A 20,441-nucleotide genomic window follows, 5' to 3' on the forward strand; every position below is an offset into this window, starting at 1 on the left:
CAATAATAGTAGTCGATTTCCATTTTATTTCAGATCTTCGCGCATTACATACGAATATTTATACCCTTAATATCACCTTTCGTTCGCCGACAAAAGTTGGAAAAAGCGCGAAAAATACATGGGAAAACGTTTTATTAGCGATATAATGCAATAACGGGATCGAGTTTTTCGCCGGTAGCAACGTTATTCAATTTCCATCGTTATTTGATCGTGCGACAGGGGTGAGATCGGGAAGATAATAAAAATTCTGTTCCATAGAGGGGAAAAAGTGACCGGTGTCACAACATATTACCGCGAATCCAGTGAGATCTCCCTTTATTTCCATTTAATTTCGGCTTTATTTAATTTTCACCGGCGCAAACCACCGTGAGAACGGCATTTGGTTTCGAAAATCGAACGATAATCCCTGTTTTGCTACGTATTTTTTCTACCATTTTCATTTTAAGAGGATTGTTGGGAGTTTCATATCGTAGAACAAATATTTTTCTATTTACCAAATTTTTAGTATCTTTAACACTTTTTATGCTTACTACTCGTTACACCACTGATGTTTCAAAGTGTTTCATGTTACGTACGTAATATATTCACCAGATAATATATAAATCATAATTATTCATAATCGATTCGTAATGTAATAATTCTATTAAAATACTTCGTAAGTACACACACGTAATATATTCTCTAAATATTGAAATTCACCAGCCACTGTACACAAAGTAGCGCTTTAATATTTTATTTTCCGTAATTTCCGAACGAATCAGTTAACAGTTTTCGTAACCCAATCTAACAAAATACTTCTCTCTTTGTTTCAGACACTTTCCAGGCACTAATACAGTACGCGGACATGCTGTCGGCGCAAACCGCCAAACTGGTGAGTATCCACTTAAACTTTTCCGCCGAAACGCACGCAAAAATCCAACCCTCTCTCTGTGTTCCCTCTTTTTTCTCTCTCTCTCCGTTTTTCTTCTTCGTTTCTCGAGTCTGGAGACCAGTGTTTCTCCTGCAGCCACAGTTTATCCTTGTCCTCTCGTGGGACAGATCGACATTTTTCGTGGAATACCAACGGAAGTGTCATCCATTAGAAGGTCCAGGTGCCATGAGGCAAATAATGTAAATTTTAATCTCCTCCCCAGCCTTGTTTTTATCAGAAAGAAAATGCGTTGCGTTGGAGTACTGTTTTTTATTTTTTTATGTTTTTTTTTTTTGTATTTTAAAGTGTCCTCTTAGTTTTATATATTTTTAAATATATGTGGTTAAATATGGTTCTGTTTTTTTCAGTTCCTATTTCGGAGCTTTAAACCATACATTTTAATATTTTAATATTTAGTTTAATATTTTTAATTTATTTCTGTATTCGTATGTATGTTATTTTATTACAAGTTTTTCACTTGAATCCTATATGACTGATGATAAATTGTTACTGCATAGTAAGAAGGAACAAACAACAAGATAGTATATTTCAAAATATTTTAATTCATACATCTTCTCTCTTAACGCAACGTAGGCTCCTCGGTTGGTGTTCTTGTTCTATATTTTTTCGATGAATTTTATGCAACACTCGTGCCACTTTGTGCAACATATGCTCGAGAGTTTTTGAATTCGTCTAAGATCTACATATATGTTCACTTTTAAATCCCACTGTATTTTAGTCAAAGAAATATTCACCCGGAGGAAACCTCTTCTCCCTCGGACACTCCATCTAACCTCAACAACGTTCCGAAAGCCAGCAACGCTTCTTAGCAAGGAATCCGCTGAGTCCTCGCCGCGATTTCTGGTTTGGAATTTTCGTCGCGAATCTGCTCGTTAACGAACGCTAATTCGACCACTCGACGAGTGGAAATCCGCGAAAGCCGGTTACCAGTCGACGTTTCCTGTAATAAATGTTCCCTTTTCGCGGCCAAAATTAAGCTGCAACACGCTTGCTCGACGCGGTTGTCGCGTTATTTCCAGAATTATCCGCCGGTTTCGATATCAAAGCAACCGAATTTTTCGATATTTTTCCAGTCCTTGTCTTTTTTTTCACCTGGCTCTGTTCGATTCCACGTTGATTTTCGAATCCCGATTTTTAGGTTAATTAACGTCTGGACCTTTTCTTCCGTTTGGTAGTTTCGAGGGGCTTTCGAGTGGTTTGGAGCGGATTGAAATATTTATCTAAATAAACGAATAAATTCTTTTGGATATACAGTAGTATTCATAACTATTCCGATATACCATCCATACTTTATACTTTGCTTTATTTTACTTATATTCACTATACTATATAGGTTCTTGTTTGAATTTTATGATATATCTGTTCGAAATTCATAAATCTGCAGTCATATTTCTATACGTTCTAGTATTTCATAGTAATTAAGAGAATATTTTAACACATTTGTCAGAGATTCATAGTCTATTCTCTCGAGAAAATCCTCGCAATTTTACGATAGAAGAGGATAGAAATTTATCGAGAAATTTCATTGAGAAAGTTGCTGGTGAATTAAATTAAAAAAATCTTGGTACTCGGGGATATTTTAAGAGTTCCAGTCGAAGCCGAAGGACTTTTACTGTTTTCACGAACCCTTATTCTCTGTTTCCCCGTTTTTTCGAGTTTGTTTTTTCACCGCAATCCTCTTAGATATAAGTCCCCGGTTTCTATCAACAAGTTCCGATCGATCGGATTTATGGGATTCTAAAGTCAATCGAAGAAAAATGTTATTCTGTATAATTTTCCATTTTATAGGGAGCTAGCTTTGCTTTCAAACTAAATGGAATTTTATGTCGGCCCTCTGAGCTGCTCTTTCGATCGTGTTTATCATTCTCTCTTCCTTCCAATTTCCCTCGAAAAGAAACTAAAACGACCTAAATAATATATCTTTAATGATAATAATAATTTAATGGAACTTAACATCTTCTTCGTGCGGACAACAATATAAAAATAGTCCAACGATTTATTGTAAAATACTCAAATTTAAACAGGAATGAAATGATTTTTGACAACTTTTCAAAAATTATTGATTTCTTGCTGTAAAATGCGGTACGATGTAGATACTGAATTTTTTATTGCAACTTAAAGTCAACCATTCTATTATTCTTCGATCACGATTTCAACGATAAAATACAAAGTGCGTAGCGCGCATTTGCAAACAGTCCACGTTAAACACACACGAGCCCTCGGCAATCTTCCACGTCTATAGTCTCATAACTCGGAAACATCGGCGTGCACTTAATCCAGCGATGATATTATAATCCCGGTTGTTTGAACTCGCTCGCGGACCGTAAATATTAATTGAACGCGGCGAAATACGTTTCGCGGCAGGCAATTACATCACCGTCCGGGGCAAATGCAAATAATCGCGTTGAATTTCTCCTGGATAGAAAATCTGGCTGGCAGAAACGGAGACATCTGTGCTCTCTTCGTGCTCCACTCGCCACTTCTTTCTCCCTCCTTTCGTTTAATGGAGTTCCATGAAACATTGGTCACCGAAACGTGAATCTACAATATTTTGGTCTTTTTCCGAATCTCTCCTTTATTTTTTTAACCCTTTATATTGCCTGCGAATTATTTCATTTTTGTTTCCGACTCCTATACAATTGTAATCAAAAAAGTGTTTCACCTTCCAGTATTTCCCTACAGAAATTAGAAGATCATCTGCTATCGTCCGTATAATCTTCTTTATCAGAAATGAAGATTTTGTTACAAAATTAGCACTGTGTTTTATGTGCATTAGTGTTTTTATTCTTACTCTTGTACACAAATTTATTCCAATAAACGATGAATATTATATTGCTATACGATATATAAATTATTATTTTGTTATAACGTATAATTTAGTGTATTAATTTTAGTATTATACGTTACACCATTATATATAGGGTCGTTATTCTCCACAATCGCATCTCGAAATCCACCCTGCCCGAGAGAAAGAGGAACGACGAAATAAAAAACAGCACATCGAGCCTCTTTCGGAAAGTTTCCCCCCTCCTTTCAGTTTCCAAACTATTTTCAAAGCTTAATACCATTCGTTCGAGCGACAGGGCACGATATTAAAATAATTTCATTGCAGATATCCGACCAACTTTGTTAACCCAGATTACGTATTCTTTGTACGTCATAGAAGCCTGCCATTTCGCTACGCCGTGTGATGGCATACAGAAAGAGAAAAAGAAACGATAAAAAAAGGGGGAAGGACGTGGAATATTGCGTCTGGTATTATGCGCAGTTCCGCGTTCGCGTTCAAGAGTCTCGGAATATTTTTCAATTGAATTTTTCTGCCCGATTTTCCTTCCGACCGACTAATCAGTTTGAAATTTATCCTGTCGCGCAGCCAATTAATTAAACGCGACGCGCTTTTGATAGCCCGGCCATGCCAATAATCGAAACTAATTCTTCTGCTGTCGAATTAATGCAAATTAACGTAATTGTGTTTATAGAACAAACATCGGTGAGTGTATTTGGAAGCGGACGGATTGGTGATGAGTAGACTGCGACATTTATACAAATTCATATATTTACAAAAACGAGTAATAATAGGGTTAAACGGAACTTTTTGTCTCTCGTTATTCCTTGCGTGACAAGATATTGTCCTATTAAGGTTCATTCGATGTTTGCCCATTGTGGAATTACTACGATGGTATATATCAGATGGTGTATTTCTGTGAGTACAACAGGCATTAATGGATTAGTACAACAAAGAATATTGCATACCAAGGTTTCAACGCATCAAGCTCGCAATCAACATCAAACTGGTACAAACCTATCTCAAACCGATAGGAAGAAGTAACTCCCATAAGTACTAGAATATTAACGCCAACCTGACGCCAATCAACTGTGGCAAGGAAAAAATATTAAACAACGCGTGACGTTAAAATTCCAAAATTCCAAAGTCCGCGCTCATCAAGCCAACGACTCATTAGATCCCGAAATCATTGTTTCCATAATGATTCGGGCAAGTTAGGATAGAGCCAAGGCAGGGATAACGATAACAGCAAGCTAGCCCTTTCAACGCGTTTCAGCCCTATTAATAACAATGTTAGCTAGCTGGTCTAATGCAGTTGCAGGGCTGGAAAGACGCAGTCTAATTACGTATGCACGCGTTCGACTCTCCGCGTAGGCGTAGACTAGAGCAAACCCTGCTCGACGGAGGCCATGGTGTTTGACCTGCGTGTGCATTGTTGCAGCATGCACGCGTGTACACGCTTCGCTGTATCTCTCCGCCGGCCATATTTACACGGGCTAATGAATTTCATACATAATTACCGGTTAGCCTACGTCCAGCTATTCTCCGTGGCGTGGATCTACTCCTCTGACCATCCTTTTCGCCAACTTATACCTTTATTTCGAAGCATTAGGCGATGACCGTACTCGTGATACACTTGCCAAGTATTATTTAGATTGGTTTAATTGTTCCTAGGGTATTCAGAGGGAATAGAGCGAGTAGAAAGAGCGAAAGATATAAAAATTGTTAGATATATGAGTTGCGTAGGTTGGTATTTAAGGAGACAGTCTTTTGTCCATCTGTTGTCCATCCAACGATTAGGTAATAATCATATTGATATCAGGCTTGTGGTTCGATATTATTTGAATGAAATTGGCTAAAATTTGTTTTATTTAGAGCGAGAGATTAAGAATTGTGGGGAATTGTGAAAGTTATAATAAATTTCATTTTTCTAGTATTAAAAATTACTAAATTTGCTAATTATCGATAGAAAAAGCTACTGAATTTCTGATAAAAGTTCATGTCCGTAGAAAAAGTTTCAAGTTGAAACGGAAAATTCAAAACTGGGAGAGATCCATGATATTATGTGTTGGAACACTAACGGTGTTTTGAGTTACAAGATCTAGAAGCAAAAGAATAAGGTTGTTATTGCTGTTTCTTGTAATCTTCAACTAGAATTACACAAGAAGGTTGACTTTTTGTTGTAACGTCCGTTGATATAAATGTATGAACGCGCTCCCTATGATTGTCCTTTCTTCGATTGGTATAGTAGCATCGAGCGAGCGACGATTAAAACCGGTATATTGCAAGCACGCCAGCTGATTAATTAGTGAGGGGAGGATTAGGAGTTAGCAGTGAACGACCTTGGGTGAGCGATCGATTCGAAACGAGTTCTAGCGAGCCGCCATATATACTCGGAAGTATTTTTTTAGCGTAGATTTTGGCTAGACGATTTGTTTGCGGTGAAAAGTGAAGAATGAACGCGAACGGGGCAAACGTGGTTTCCCTCGAATCATTTCGGCGGAATATCGGTTTCCACTGGAGGCAAGGCTTGACTGGATTTTGTGTTTTGTGGTAATTCGAATAAGGGTAGGAGGGTCTAATTAGTGTAATTGGTGGATGCTGGTAGAGTCCAACAGCACTGGGAGTTAGCTCTACAATTACACGAAGTATGGGCTGCGATTATGGTTGGAAATCTGTTCTCGAAGTTTATTTAACTACGCGTGCTAATTCTACGTGTCTCGCTTTTAATATCAGGCCATTGGTTCTGTTTCATCGTGTAATTCTTTAATATAATCTCGTGTAATTCTCAACTTAATCAATACTATAAATGAGAAATTGTAAAAAATTAAATTCAATATGAGATACTCAGGGGGCTAAATGCTGACCATAGCTGTATATAACAGGCAGGTTTCGGGTAGGCATCACAAAAAATTACACACGTGGACTTTCTCTGCAAAGGCAATAAAACGTTATCACTGGTAGGGGGGTGATGTAGCGGCACAAGAGTTAGAATTTGCTTCAAATCATGTTGTTGTTTTGCTTCGGAGTATCAAGGCCATTAGGTCACAGGTATTGTAAGGAGTTATATACTCCGGGCAAAACAATGCTGCCGCTACACGTAACCGTAAAACAAGACGAATTTGTGTCTTTCGACTTTCTCCTGACGATTATAAATAAGCGAACGTGATCGCAAACGAGTCAGTATAAACTGTGACTAAACGACTGTATAGATACCGTTTCGCGACAAGATCTGTTTTAAATACACTGACGATTACATATATTGGTAGTCTCATTATTCGATTCCCTACACCTTTCATAAGATCTAATATTCCAGCTAACATTTTTATTATTCATTTCTGTTTCAGTCGCTGGAGGGTCAGAACATCTATAATTCCTGTTGCACGTTGCGTATCGACTATAGCAAGATGCAGAACTTGAACGTGAAGTATAACAATGACAAGTCGAGAGATTATACCAATCCTTCTCTGCCAACTGGTGACGCGAATTTGGACGCGGCTTCTCTTGCTTTGGGCGGCGAGCTTCTTCCACAGTTGTTAATGGGCGCTGGATCGCAGCCCCGTGCAAGAATACCCGGTGAGAACCGTGAATTTTTATAGAATTTTTATGAAAATAGTAAGAAAGATAGTTCATGGATACGCTGCTTGGAATAATTCGGAATTTCGTAGAAAAATAAAAACAAAGTGGTAAAATAAGTTGCTTTATTTAAATTTCAATTTGTTTTATTTTTTTTTTTTTTTTTTGATATTGTTATTTTTAACAGTTTGCTTTTAATTCATGACATCTTTTGATACAGCTTTTCTATTATTTTTGTTTTCTTTATTTCTTTGAAATGAAATTAATTATTAAGTATTTTTTATGTTTGATTTCTATTATAATTAATTTAATATTCAGGAGATAAAACTAGTTATATAAAGTATTAGTACATTAGATTATTTTTACTGTTACTTTTTTGAATGTCCGGGGTCATGAAATTTGGAATCTTAAACTTTGAGAAGTTCGAACGTTAGAGAATATAGAAATTAGATACCTTGAAACGACGTTATCAAAATTCGAAAATCGAAAACAATCGATAACCATAAAAAAACCAATAACGCATTACATGTTATGCATCCCTATGTACACCCAGTGCTCTAATAAAGTTGTCACACGACATCGATCGTCAAGGGAACCCATAAAAATCGATCGATCAATTAGTTCCGTGTACCCAGAACGGTCCAGTCCATTAGAATTAATTATATTAATAGCGTGTCTCGCCCGCGGTTTATGATAAATTGTTATATCGAGTCGATCGGTCCGTTTCCAATTTGCCGCTCGTTTTCAGTTTCATTTCCGTGGGGGATCGAATTGCACGCGGTTAGACAGTATTATTTCCTGGGGTAAATTAATTAATTACGCTGCAACGCCACTGCTGATCGATACAGCCTGACGATTACCTATCATCGATCTTTCCTCCTGTTCCTACATTCTCAATTGTTTTGTTGTTTCATTGTATTTCTTCTTGGATTTTATTGGATTCATTTTTTCATCATAGTAGTATAAACGAGGGTTCGTTTTGAAACTTGTAATAATTTGTTTCTTTTTGCACTATAGAGGCGATTGGAATTTGGAGTGTGTTGGAAGATTTTTATTAAAAATACTATGCAGATGATACTATGAGGATTTAAATAGTTGAGTTAAAAGATTTTGAGCGTTAAAAGACAGCGAAGGTGCGAAATTGTTGAAGTTTAAAGGGATTGTTCGCTAAGTTTCTAAATTGTGCAGTCTGATGTAAGTTATATGAAAGTACCTAGGAAGGTTTCAGATTTAAGAGCTTCTTTGTCAGATCACGTTGAGATGCCTAAAGAATTTTGTTAATGTTGTATCAACTAACGTAGTTTTACCTCCTGAATTTGCTTCTTGTTGAAATTCTATTTTATTATGAGAGAAGTACAGGTAATCCTTCGATTTGAACAATTTCGAATTATTTTAAAATTTAAACAATCTTCAACGTTGAAAACTTGCGAAATCGAAGGATTCCCTATATCTCATCCCACAGAGTCCCACAAATACATAAAAAAAAATTTTCGTTTGACGAAAGAATCGACTTGGCACGTGAAATTTCAAAAAACTGACAGACTCCAGCGTTTACTATTTTTCATTTACTTTCGGGATATTTTAATTTTGCTCTGTGCATCCTATATTTTGCGTAATAACACACTGAATACAAATTAAAATTATTCAAATTTTCCCTAAATTGTCATTTGTGGCTTGGTATCAAACGAAAGCAAGATGTTTTGTGTTCTTTCAATACAATACTCCATTATTCGCACTCAAATTTCCCGAATTTACCAAACAGACAAATTTCTCGAAAGGCACATGTTTGTACGTGAAATAAACTTCAGATAAATTCCACAATAATGATTTAAAAAATTGTTGTATCTACGTCTATTTCTGTATTTGTTCCAAGCCTCGATAGTCGAGTCTTATAACATGGCGAGTCAAATTTATTCATAAAAAGTATCCATAAGTATTGGAGTAATTTCGTCAGCTCAGGTATAGGTCCATTCGATTCTGTCTCTCGTGACCTCGAGTTCCCTCACCATCAAGTCGATTCTTCCGCTAGTACACCCACCATTGGTCCACCGCCACAAATTCCAATTAGAGAAACGATGCTAACTATAGCTTGTAAATTTCCTGAAGTAGAGTCCATTGCAGGGGCACCGGGTGTGCTGCCCACGCCCTTTGCGGCCATGCACGGTCTACCCTCGCCCTTAGCGGGCCCATACAACGGGGTCCCACCTACCGGCGGATTGGCTGGCTTAGGTGGGTTCCCTCTGGGTGCAGCTGGTCTTGGAGTACGCGTTCCTACAAACGCGCAAACTTCCGCGGTCCTGCTCGTCAGCAATCTCAACGAAGAGGTGAGTGGTTTTTCATGGTACTCGATGAAATTGTTCTGTGACGTGGTCGAGGACATGGAGATCCAAGAAGAGGCACGAAGAAAAATTACAATAGGAAGAATTAAGATATCAAGGAGCGTAAGGAACGAAAATTTGTTTCCTTTTTTTTTCTTTTAATTGGTGATTAATTTCGTATTGCTCGTAAAATATTGCGAAGCTCGTTAAAGTATGTGAATATTCCTTCTTTTCATACTATTGCAGAGAATCATGATTTATAATTTAATATTATTATTCATACTGTAATGTGTGAATATTTATTCTTTTAATTTTATCGGGAAAGTTATTCATAATTTGTTATATACATAAATTAATGATCATTTTGATTAAAGTGTAGAATTAAATAGCGATTATTGGCACGTCCAATATAAATAAAAAAGATTTTGCTGAATCTTTATTATTGCTTTTGCTTTTTTTCTTATATTTTCACGAAATTTCATTGAATTAACGGGATAGAATTTTTCTTCGTGCCTTGTCAAGGGAACGCCGCTGAAGCGTATAGAACGTTGTCACACATTGAGCAAAATAAACATTAATAAAATACGCAAATTGTGATCGACGTGCTGTACGCTTTCAATTAGGATGATTTTCACTTAACGCTGAGAGAAATGGACCATTAGATTTCTCTACAAGCGAATTGCAATTGATAACGTGATTCCACGATACACCAATTTGTAGTCATTGGTAAATTATTTTTTATAACTTTTCTCAATAAGCTCGAAATATATTTCCTTTGCTCAATTTCATTCTTTTAATACAAGTAATACGCTAAATAGATATAATGATATGGTGAAAATAAATTTTATTTTTTGATTTTTAAAATTCAATTCAAATTGATTTTCAAATTCAATTTTTAATTACATCGAGATTAAAAGAGAAGACATTTTCTTTTTACATTCTTCGTTTCTCTCAGCGTCTGCCTATGTACACGAAAATGGCTTAGGTATGTACTTATCTACTAAAAATTTACCTAAATACAACGATATAATTATAATGTAGTGCTACGTAGGCAACTCTAGCAGTTTCTCCATCCCTGTACTCGAATTTTCCTTGTCGATCGTTTCTGAATGTATCTTCAAATGTAATCGAATATATTTTTGCATTTATAAGCGATCGTTTTTATTTCTAAATAAATTTTTGTTAATCTTCGAATAGAGTATTGGGTTCGACAAGTAAAATAAATCGAGTTCTCGATGCGTATGTGCCCTCTTTACGTCACGTCCCTTCTTATCTTACCTTTTTACCCCCCACTACCCCTCATATTTTCGAAATACATATATAGATATCGTTCCGAACGTTATCATCCTCTGTCCTGAGTAATTCGTGGCGTTGTTAATCGCAACGTTATTTCCGGCGAGGCGTCTTTTGTTTCTGAAAATTATGCGGAAATCGTAAATGTTAAGATAAATACGAGAAATGAAGGTTTTAGTACAGTTTTACATTGAAAATACTAATCTAGAAATTTTAACTTTGCAAAGTTTCGAATTTCTATTTTATCATGGTTCCCTCAACATCTAAATTCATTTCGTGGAAATGAAAGGCGCCTTACAAAGAAACTGTATGTCAACGTCACACTTCGCAGCTGCAACTATTGTCACTACTGTACTATAACTATGTGTACTACTATCGTTGCGCCGCGCGCACAAGCTTCCAAACCGAGTGTCTTTTCCCTCTGGCGAGCAAACGATCAAGTGTTTTTTTTACTATGTCTATCATCCTCTCTCTTTTATATATAAATACAGTCTACCACGCAAACTTTTTTGTACCTTGAAAAAGGCAATTTTTATTTATACAAAACATAGTACAACGTCGTCCAATATTTTTCCTTGTTATTCGCATTTCTTAACATTTATTAATGATAGAATATAACATATTACAACGATATTTGTAATGCAATTTTTTTTAGTATTTTATTGGAATAAAAATAGCTTTCCTACAGGGTGCACGAAAACTTTTGTGGATGATTGAATACATATCGCCCTTTTGTTTCAAAAGTGACACAGGTGAAAAACATTACTTTTTCAAAAAATACAAAAAACTATATGTAACATAATGTAACACGTTATTCCGTGAATTAGTTCGAAAGACGTGCTTTTTTAACTGTGTGACCTCTGTGACAATAGTGTGGTCTATCCATATACATATTTTTACGATATTCTTCCTTTAAATGTTTTTTTTTTCTCTTTAACCCCACGTGATATCACTATATCGAGAAACGATAAGAACCGCGAGGGATTCATATTGACGAGAAGGTCCCGCTGTTTCTCTGCTTCTCTAAGTCTTTCTGTGTCTCTCTCTGTTCTCTCCTGTTCTTCTCCTCTTTCGATTGCGACCGCAGGAAAATCGACTGTAAAAAGAAATTCCAGCCCTTTCGCTGACTTTCATTCTGTATCTGCTTTTTTTTTATATATATATACAAATTGTGGTCACTGTGATTCCGAGATTCTTTTAGAAAATTTTTTTTCCTTCTAATTCGTGAAATTTTTGGATGCTCCTTGAAATTCAGTCAGATGATAGAAAGAATTTCATATTTTTTACTTTTTATTCTCTAAATTGCCAGAAGATGATCTACGGAGTTAAAAATTATTTTGATAAAAAGTTTGCATTTCTGAAAGTACCGAAAATAATTACATAAAAGTTGTAGAATTATATTATATGTTTGAATTGGAAAAAATGTATGCCATTGTAAATTGAAAACTGGATTTTATAAAAATCGAAGTATATAAGAATTGAATGAAATGGAGATTGATTTCGATAGTAATTAAATTCGCTAAAAATCCAAATTAGACAAAACTTGAATTCGATAAGAATCCACTTCAATGAAAATTCAAATTAGAATTCAGAAAATTTTCCAAAAATTCTGAAGTAAAATTTCTACAATTTTTCCAAATTGTATTTACATTTGAGATTTTATGTTTTTATAAAGATTCGTCATAGTGACACGATTTGGTCAGGTATATTCTTCAAAGTCAGTAAATGATCTGGAAGATCTGTAAGGTCCAAAAGTGGCCCGTATACACGTGAGGCCAGCGAAACTTGTGCGCGTGCCAACACTATACATTTGAATCCTATTATACTCGCTGACTACTGACTGGACTCTGTCTGTTCTCTGTGTAGATGGTCACGCCTGACGCTCTCTTTACCCTGTTTGGTACGTCTCCACATTTATATTATTAATTATATTACATTATTAATTATTGTATTTACACTCGCGGAACACATTGACACATACGCAACACACAAACACACTTTACACAGTGACATTCCTTAGACGTGTTTTTACATGGATCAGTAGTAACTGTGAGCATTTTTGGAGAGTGAACAAATAAAATTAAATATTAATAGCAATATTTTCCTTTGTTCATTTATTTATTTGTTTTTTTTTTTTTTTACAAAATTTTCTTACATATGTGATACATGGGAACACGAACAGAGAATATATATGTATATAGTCTATAATCATCGATCGTACGTCATGATTATTTTGTTAATTTCTGACATTTTTATCTTTTTGCTGGTCTTTTGAGAAAAAGTATTTTTGTGGAAAATTTAAATCATTATATCACTCTCCTCGTCACGTGTACTTATGATTTTTATTTTATTCTTTCCTTTTATTGTTTTTTTTTAATTTTAATTTTATTTTTATTATTTTACTCACCTCTGTGAATTTTCTTGGTATTATTTTATTTATTTTTATTCGTCTCTTACCGATCTTTAATTCTATTGATTTATTATTTTATTATTTTATTTATTCGCTATAACTGTTCTTATTCGCAATCTCATTCATCGATATTTTCACCCCCGCCCACCCACCACGACCCCCATGATCATTGTTCGATTCTCATCAGCAACACCGTTTTTTTCACCGTTCTCTATTTCCAAGCATCTCTTCTAAATTGTTTCATTAATATTTTATTAATATCAGTTCCAGACACCTTTTTTAATATTACATAAGCTTTCGCTTATTTTATCGTAATATCTCCATAGGAGCTCACTTCTCGCGGGCCAAACGGTTCAGCCATTTTATATAATTTTTAATACAGCCCAGCCTGAAAGAGTTTCGTTCTTCAAAGTAAAAATTTATAAATTTTATTTTTATAGAATTTTTATAAAACTTCTATAGAACTATGATTGATACGAGACTACCGTAGAACTCGAATTTTTATAAAACTTCTGTGTAAAAAGATAAGACAAACTTGCATACAGATAAAATTTTATGAGAAACATTTAGCACAAGCTTTGAATAAAATCGGTGGCTGAATCGGTTGCCTATTTGCATGTCCCAGATCTTGTCCGATCGTACCCCGTTCTCGATCGATTATTATTACCGATTATTATTATATTATTGTCCCGTTTCGTCTTCGACTCGATAATGATTAGACGCTCGTAATTTGATAACGAGATCGGACTGATTAAAATGATGTGTTGCGTGTTGTGCATGTAGGCGTTTACGGGGATGTTCAGCGTGTGAAGATTCTCTACAACAAGAAGGACTCGGCACTGATTCAAATGGCCGAACCGCATCAGGCGCACTTAGGTAATTTTTCTTTAATAATTTACGTAGTATCGAAAATTATTAAACTGTTGAAAATAAAGAATTACGATGTTTATAAATTAAAAATGAAACGTACGCGTAATGTTGTAACGAACATATCTTTTTTTGGAGAATACTTTAATGATTGGTATAATTTCTTAAAAACGAAAATTTACAAAATTTGGGATTATACTAAAATGGAAGCGGTGAGAAATGTATTGATAATTTGTTTAAAATCACAGCATTGACACACATGGATAAATTGCGAGTATTTGGCAAGCAGATCAAGGTAATGCTGAGCAAACATCAGACGGTACAGTTACCAAAGGAGGGCCAACCAGACGCTGGATTGACGAAAGATTATACCAATAGTCCTCTTCATCGGTTCAAGAAACCGGGTTCTAAGAACTATCAGAATATCTATCCACCGAGCTCCACTCTGCATTTATCGAATATTCCGTAAGTAAATTGTTTCCAAATTCATCCTTGTTTTTCTGTAATTGAAAGATAACGTATGATACGAAATATAACACTACATAATTAATTTTTTTTAATCAGATTCTTTAATTTCTATATTGGATATATTATATTTCTATATTGGATAATTCAATCTTCCGATATTTGATAGTTAGAATATTATGTACCTAGAATTGATAATAAAATATTAGAATATTACGTATAAATATGCGCTATTAAATAATTCAATATATAGTATCGTATGTTAATAAATATAATTGTAATATTATATAAGATAGTGAAATATTTTTGGCATGTGTTTAGTACAACTGTGACTGAAGACGAGATCAGGGATGCGTTCACCAAAAATGGCTTCACCGTGAAGGCGTTCAAGTTCTTCCCAAAAGACAGAAAAATGGCGCTCATACAGATGCCCAGCATGGACGACGCCGTAGCTGCTTTGATCGTAAGTTTTAATTGCCTTTTTTTAAATTCGCTACAAGCTTAGATTGTTGTCGAGGATTTAATATTTGAAATTTTTAATTTCGTTCTACTCTAACGTTTCCATTGGACTCTAAAATGTAAAATCTAGAACTCGAAAGTTGATTAATTTAATAGTTCGCTCGAATATACTTGCAGTTTTCGTTTTGTTTCATGTTGACGATGTTGCTTGTGAATGTATAGCTCATTTATTATTGTTTATTCGATGAAAATTCATCAGTGGCGTAATTAGTTTAGTCACTGGTGCCTGATGTTCGCCTCTGATACAATTGCGCGAAATTATACATAACAAATCTATGTTAAGTTTGTGCGATATTACAATGTTTCAAAACTCGTTATAAAATAATAATTGTTCGTCATTTTCCACGTGTTTCATACGTGTTTCTTCATCGAAGCCAACCAGTTATTTATTGTTAAATGTGACGTTACTAGTACCTTCAGCTTTGTCGATAATATTATTACGTTGAATATTAAGAATATTATCACCTGAAGCTTCGATATTACCTTTACGAGTCTTTTCAAATGGCCTACTTAACACGTTAAATGGTGAACGAACTATTTTCGTTTTGACTCTTCATTCAAATCGTATGGACCGTGAGTAGTATTATAATTGCATAATATATGACCGTTATACATCGACTGATTATATTCTGAAGCATTTTACGATCGATTTTTCTTTTACACAAACTACAATAGTCTAAATGAAAAGTCCACCGTGGACCACCGATAGTCCATGCGGTATTAAATGTGTTAACCTATTTTATTTAAAAATCATGCTAACCCAAACTGTTCCGTTTTTTTTTTTCCAGAAAATGCACAACTACCAGCTGAGCGAATCCAACCACCTGAGAGTGTCATTTTCCAAGAGCAACATCTAACAAGAGTCACAAATATGCAACCGGCAGTGGTACCAGCCCTACGCCCTAGTCCCCTTTTGGATACCCGGCTCAGTGTACGACTGATGATGATAACAAGCGATGATGATGATCCTCGCTGAGTGTGTGGTCAGTCGCTGGTCCCATTACCGCGACGCCATTGACTGGCCAACCTCTGGATCTTACTTGGGAACCGAAGGAATAAAGCTTCCTCTGCGAAGCAGATATACAAAACACGACCTAACAATTGTGTGCAGTGCACTTCTATTTTTCTTGACAGACCGTCTCTAAGACTATTTCCGAACAGCGTACAGATCGACACGATTTGTTATCTCCATACATGCACACACACACACACACACACACACACACACACACACACACACACTAAAAAAAAGATACAAAAGATACAAAATAAAAAACTAAATACACGAAGATAAAAAAGGATTAGGGCTGCGAAATAGCGAAAAGGAGGTTTATGTTTGAAAGAGAAAATATTAAGAAAGTAATCATACACTGCTGGCTTTCACGAGGCCAGAGATAAGGAGAAAGCCAGGATCGATCTTATATTGAGAGAAAAGGAGAGAGGAGAGACACAGGAAGCGTGTGTTTTGCGTGATAGGTGTATGTTATTCAAGAAGGGAGGAGGGAGAGACTAGGTTTTTAACGAAAAAGAAAAAAAGGAAACGTAGGGGCTCGGTGAGAAGTAAGAAAAAGGGCCGATTGGGTTCTTGTACAGAGTTAAGAACAATTTTTCGAGCATTAAGGTATATTCTATATACACATAAATCTATATATATATGATATATTTTACAAGGGTGACGCACTCTGGCCGCGAGCCTCGCGCGTTATATGACCCGCAAATAACCACACGCATGCACGCTGAATTCGCGTGTATGTGTGCTGACAGAAGAGAAAAAATTACGTTCTATATATATATATATAGATATATATATAAATATTATATCACATCTACCTTTTAACCGTCGCGAGAATCTGTCTCGAACGCGCTGAAACAAAATAACTAAAAAGCTTCGTCGATGAAGGATCCGATCAAATGAAAATTTAAAAACTAAAAAAAAAAAAAAGAAAAAAATAAAGGAAATGGAGTACACGATCGAAGCGAGAACGAGGGAGGTCGACTTTGAAAGTAGCGCGCGTACCAAGCCAGATTAGTCGTTTAAGGCTAATTGTCACGGGACCCTTTGCAGCTTTCGCGAGGTGCTACACTCGTGCCCTCTGCCCTGGGGCCGATCCAAACACGCGAGCCGATTATTGTCGGATCGATTTAGGGACAGGGGACGATTATTTCTCGATGTCTCCTCCGCCACGTGTCGCCGTCCTCGTGGTCCAGACACGACACACCATCCTCCTTTTGTTTCGTTCTGACTTTTCTAAAAAAAAAATAGAAAGAAAATCCCTTTCAGTATTCAAAGTATCCAGAGAGAGCTGGATTCGGGCATGTACAATACGACGGCTGGCTCGCGACGCGACTGCCAACACGTGGCGGAGCGGCGCGCACTGTCGTTGCAGGTGGTATTTTTATAATTTGTATGTTCAACACACGATATATATTATATATAATAAGTATTAATCACACGTATAAACACATAAAGACACGTAAACATACGCATACATACACGTACAGGAACAATACACAAATAGATAACACAGAAAAACGCAGAGACATTCAGATGCAGGTTTTCTTAGCTGATAGGTGCTTAGGATTGCGTAGATTCTTAATCGTATAAGTAAGGCTGAGGAGGAGACAAAACGCGCCGTCGTTAAGTATCATTGACGAGGGTGGATGAAGGACCGTTGAACATATCGCTAATTAGAAAGGCACGCGCATGTGTTTCGCGAGCTGGTATATTTTCGCTGGTTCGGGATTGCTCCGGCAGAGAGCGGTTCCATCGCGCGACGAATCGCGATTCTTTGACTCCGTTTAAGGGATAAAAATATATAAAGAAAAAGAACAAAAAAAAAAAAAAGAAGAAAACAGGTCACAGAGCGATAAGTAGAGCGAGCTCGTCGCGTGATTCAGGCTCGTGTTTAGGTCCGGTCGACGATTAGTTCCTGATCACCGAGCATTCCTTTTTTTTTCTTCAAGAAACGCGCCCGCAGGCGACGTAGAACGAACCGATCTGACCAGAGAGCACTCAGAGAGAGGGGCATCTTTCTTCGTAGGGCTGGTCTGTTGTGTTGTTAAGATGCGCTAGTGTCGTGTAAGATAATAAGATTATAAGAGAAACACTTCTACTCACTCACCCACACACACACGAACAGACAGAAACATAGAAACGCTATAATGGTACACACCTAAGTAGCCTATAGTCCGCAGAGCGTAACAAATTAATATCGTAGAGGTATCACGAGGAGGGAGGTTCGAAAGGGGAGAGAGAACGATGAGTCCTGACGATGAAATTTGCCACGACTTATATACACAAATTATACACAAATATACACTACACAAAAGAGAAGATCAGAGAGTGGCGCGCGATATTAGCGAGATCGAATCCTCGTGTCAAGAAGCGAAGATTATCAGTAGTGTCGTAGAGTCGTGATAAAAGGTTGGGCCAGGACGAGAAAAATGGTTGCGACGCCACTGGCTGTTTGAAACGGACAGCGCCATCTTGGCTTTGATCCAGGGACGTCGCAACTCGTTCCTGGGCCTTATCGATTTTTGTCTAACCGAGGTTCTGTTGGAGTCAATTAAATCTTATTAATATACATATATCAACCGTAGAAAGGTAGCGAGAGAGAGAGAGAGAGAAAGAAAGAGATTGTGTGTGTATGTGCGTGCGTGCGTGCTTGTGTATGTATGTATGTGTGTGCAAGAAGAGAGATGAACGTGACGTTACTAGCTGACGAGAGCGAGTGAGAGAGCCTGTTCCGCGAGTGTGACTGATCCAAAAAGCGGCTGGAGTGAGTGTGGCGGACGAAGCATAATGAAAAAACGAGAAAACTACAAAAAAAATATATATTACAAAGCGAGTGCCGGCCCGGGCAGTGTTGTTTGTGCCAAAGTAGGCTAGCTGTTGACTCTAGGGGATGGGTCTCTCGACGAGCCAGCTGATGTTTCTCACGATCGAACGTCGATCCTACGCCTTTGAAGAGAATCTCTAGCTAGTTGATAATGAACTTTCTTGAAAGATGTAACGATTGTGATCGGAAGGCGTTGGATGAGGTTCGTGGAGAGGGAAGAATTCGACCAATCATGTTAGAGACGTAGCGAGTAGCCGGCATGAGCGAAGGGGCCAGTCTTTGCATCTATTATGATCTGTCTTTCGAATCTCTGATGTATTTACATTGTTTAATCCGACGACTGCATTTATAGATCCTATCCTGGACGCATCTGAACTCGTTTCGCGTCGATGACACACTGGCTGTACACGAATACATGCTAGAGTTTAGGTTTTTATGACAGTTTGGTTGACATATCTTCTTCTTTTCTTTTTTCTAATTCTTGGCTTCCTCAGAACGGGCTTGTTTCTGGTATTCGACTCGATGCTGACGTTCAGGAGGATGTTTGTTAATTGTTTTAAGTGGCTTGCTGTATTTAGGTTGATTTCAAGGATCTGCTGTTTCGGGGTGAATCAATATATTTTTGAAATGGTTGGTAAGATATGGAAACCGTCGATGATATAGTTTGGACAGTGTCTGAAATTTTTATTTGGGTTGGTTTAAGTAATTTTAAATATATTGATATATTTTTGAAATACTTAGTAGGGTACGGAAACTATTGTGGAGGGGTCTAAAATTTAGGAATTCCATATTTTCTTTCTTTAGAATTAAATAAATCCTACATAATAATAATTGGATTAATTAATAATAGTCTTCTTATGTTTTAGTGTAGATATAGATTATTGGTTCGGAATTTTTACTACAAATTACTGGGAACTGCAAAAAAAATTTTTGTTTGTGGTATGTAGTAGTGTTAAACTTTTAATAACGAAACTTCAGTTTTTGTAACATAAGAGAAAATTGGGCGGCATTCAGTATAGTATACGAAAAGAATACAATTTTGTAAATATTTTTAATTAATTGACAGAATATTATGGAAAAGTCAATCATTCCAATTACTACTATTCATTCACAAATGTAAATTCGATATTCATTAATTTAGAATGAAATATTTTATTATTTAAAATTACAGAGAAATAATCCACATTAATTCTCTACAATATACCGATCTTTTATTTCAATAAAATCAAATTTTCGGTTAACAAAATTTTTCATGTATGTTCTTCCTTGGCAATTTTCAATATCTGAGCGTCAGCTTCGCTCTTGAGTTGCCTCGCAGTTTTAGCATGTGTTTATCGTTTCATTCAAGTATTAAAAATCTATAAACAAAGAAAAACAGGCTCTTTCAATCGATTCGCGGCTGGTCCAGTCGCAAGCGCACAAAACTGTCGGTCCTCCG

General features: G+C 36.4%; 1 protein-coding gene across 18 annotated transcripts in view; it reads left to right on the forward strand.

The window, feature by feature from the left end:
• LOC117237668 (polypyrimidine tract-binding protein 2) overlaps window positions 1–18,009 on the forward strand; it is a 414,765-nt gene extending 396,756 nt beyond the window's left edge. For 16 of the 18 annotated variants that reach the window (XM_033501879.1, XM_033501873.1, XM_033501874.1 and 13 more), the window contains 8 exons: window positions 813–871; window positions 7,064–7,292; window positions 9,399–9,616; window positions 12,770–12,803; window positions 14,097–14,189; window positions 14,429–14,645; window positions 14,967–15,108; window positions 15,953–18,009. In XM_033501879.1, the coding sequence (XP_033357770.1) occupies window positions 813–871; window positions 7,064–7,292; window positions 9,399–9,616; window positions 12,770–12,803; window positions 14,097–14,189; window positions 14,429–14,645; window positions 14,967–15,108; window positions 15,953–16,021 (1,061 nt within the window). In that variant the 3' untranslated portion in view covers window positions 16,022–18,009. The remainder of the gene's footprint in view (window positions 1–812; window positions 872–7,063; window positions 7,293–9,398; window positions 9,617–12,769; window positions 12,804–14,096; window positions 14,190–14,428; window positions 14,646–14,966; window positions 15,109–15,952) is intronic. The other 2 variants (XM_033501875.1, XM_033501877.1) reach the window with 2 other exon arrangements.
• The last annotated feature ends 2,432 nt before the right edge of the window (window positions 18,010–20,441 follow it).

Source organism: Bombus vosnesenskii, unplaced genomic scaffold, assembly GCF_011952255.1.
Source record: "Bombus vosnesenskii isolate JDL3184/JDL3185 unplaced genomic scaffold, Bvos_JDL3184-5_v1.1 scf7180000013395, whole genome shotgun sequence".
In the NCBI taxonomy this organism is placed as follows: Eukaryota; Metazoa; Arthropoda; class Insecta; order Hymenoptera; family Apidae; genus Bombus; species Bombus vosnesenskii.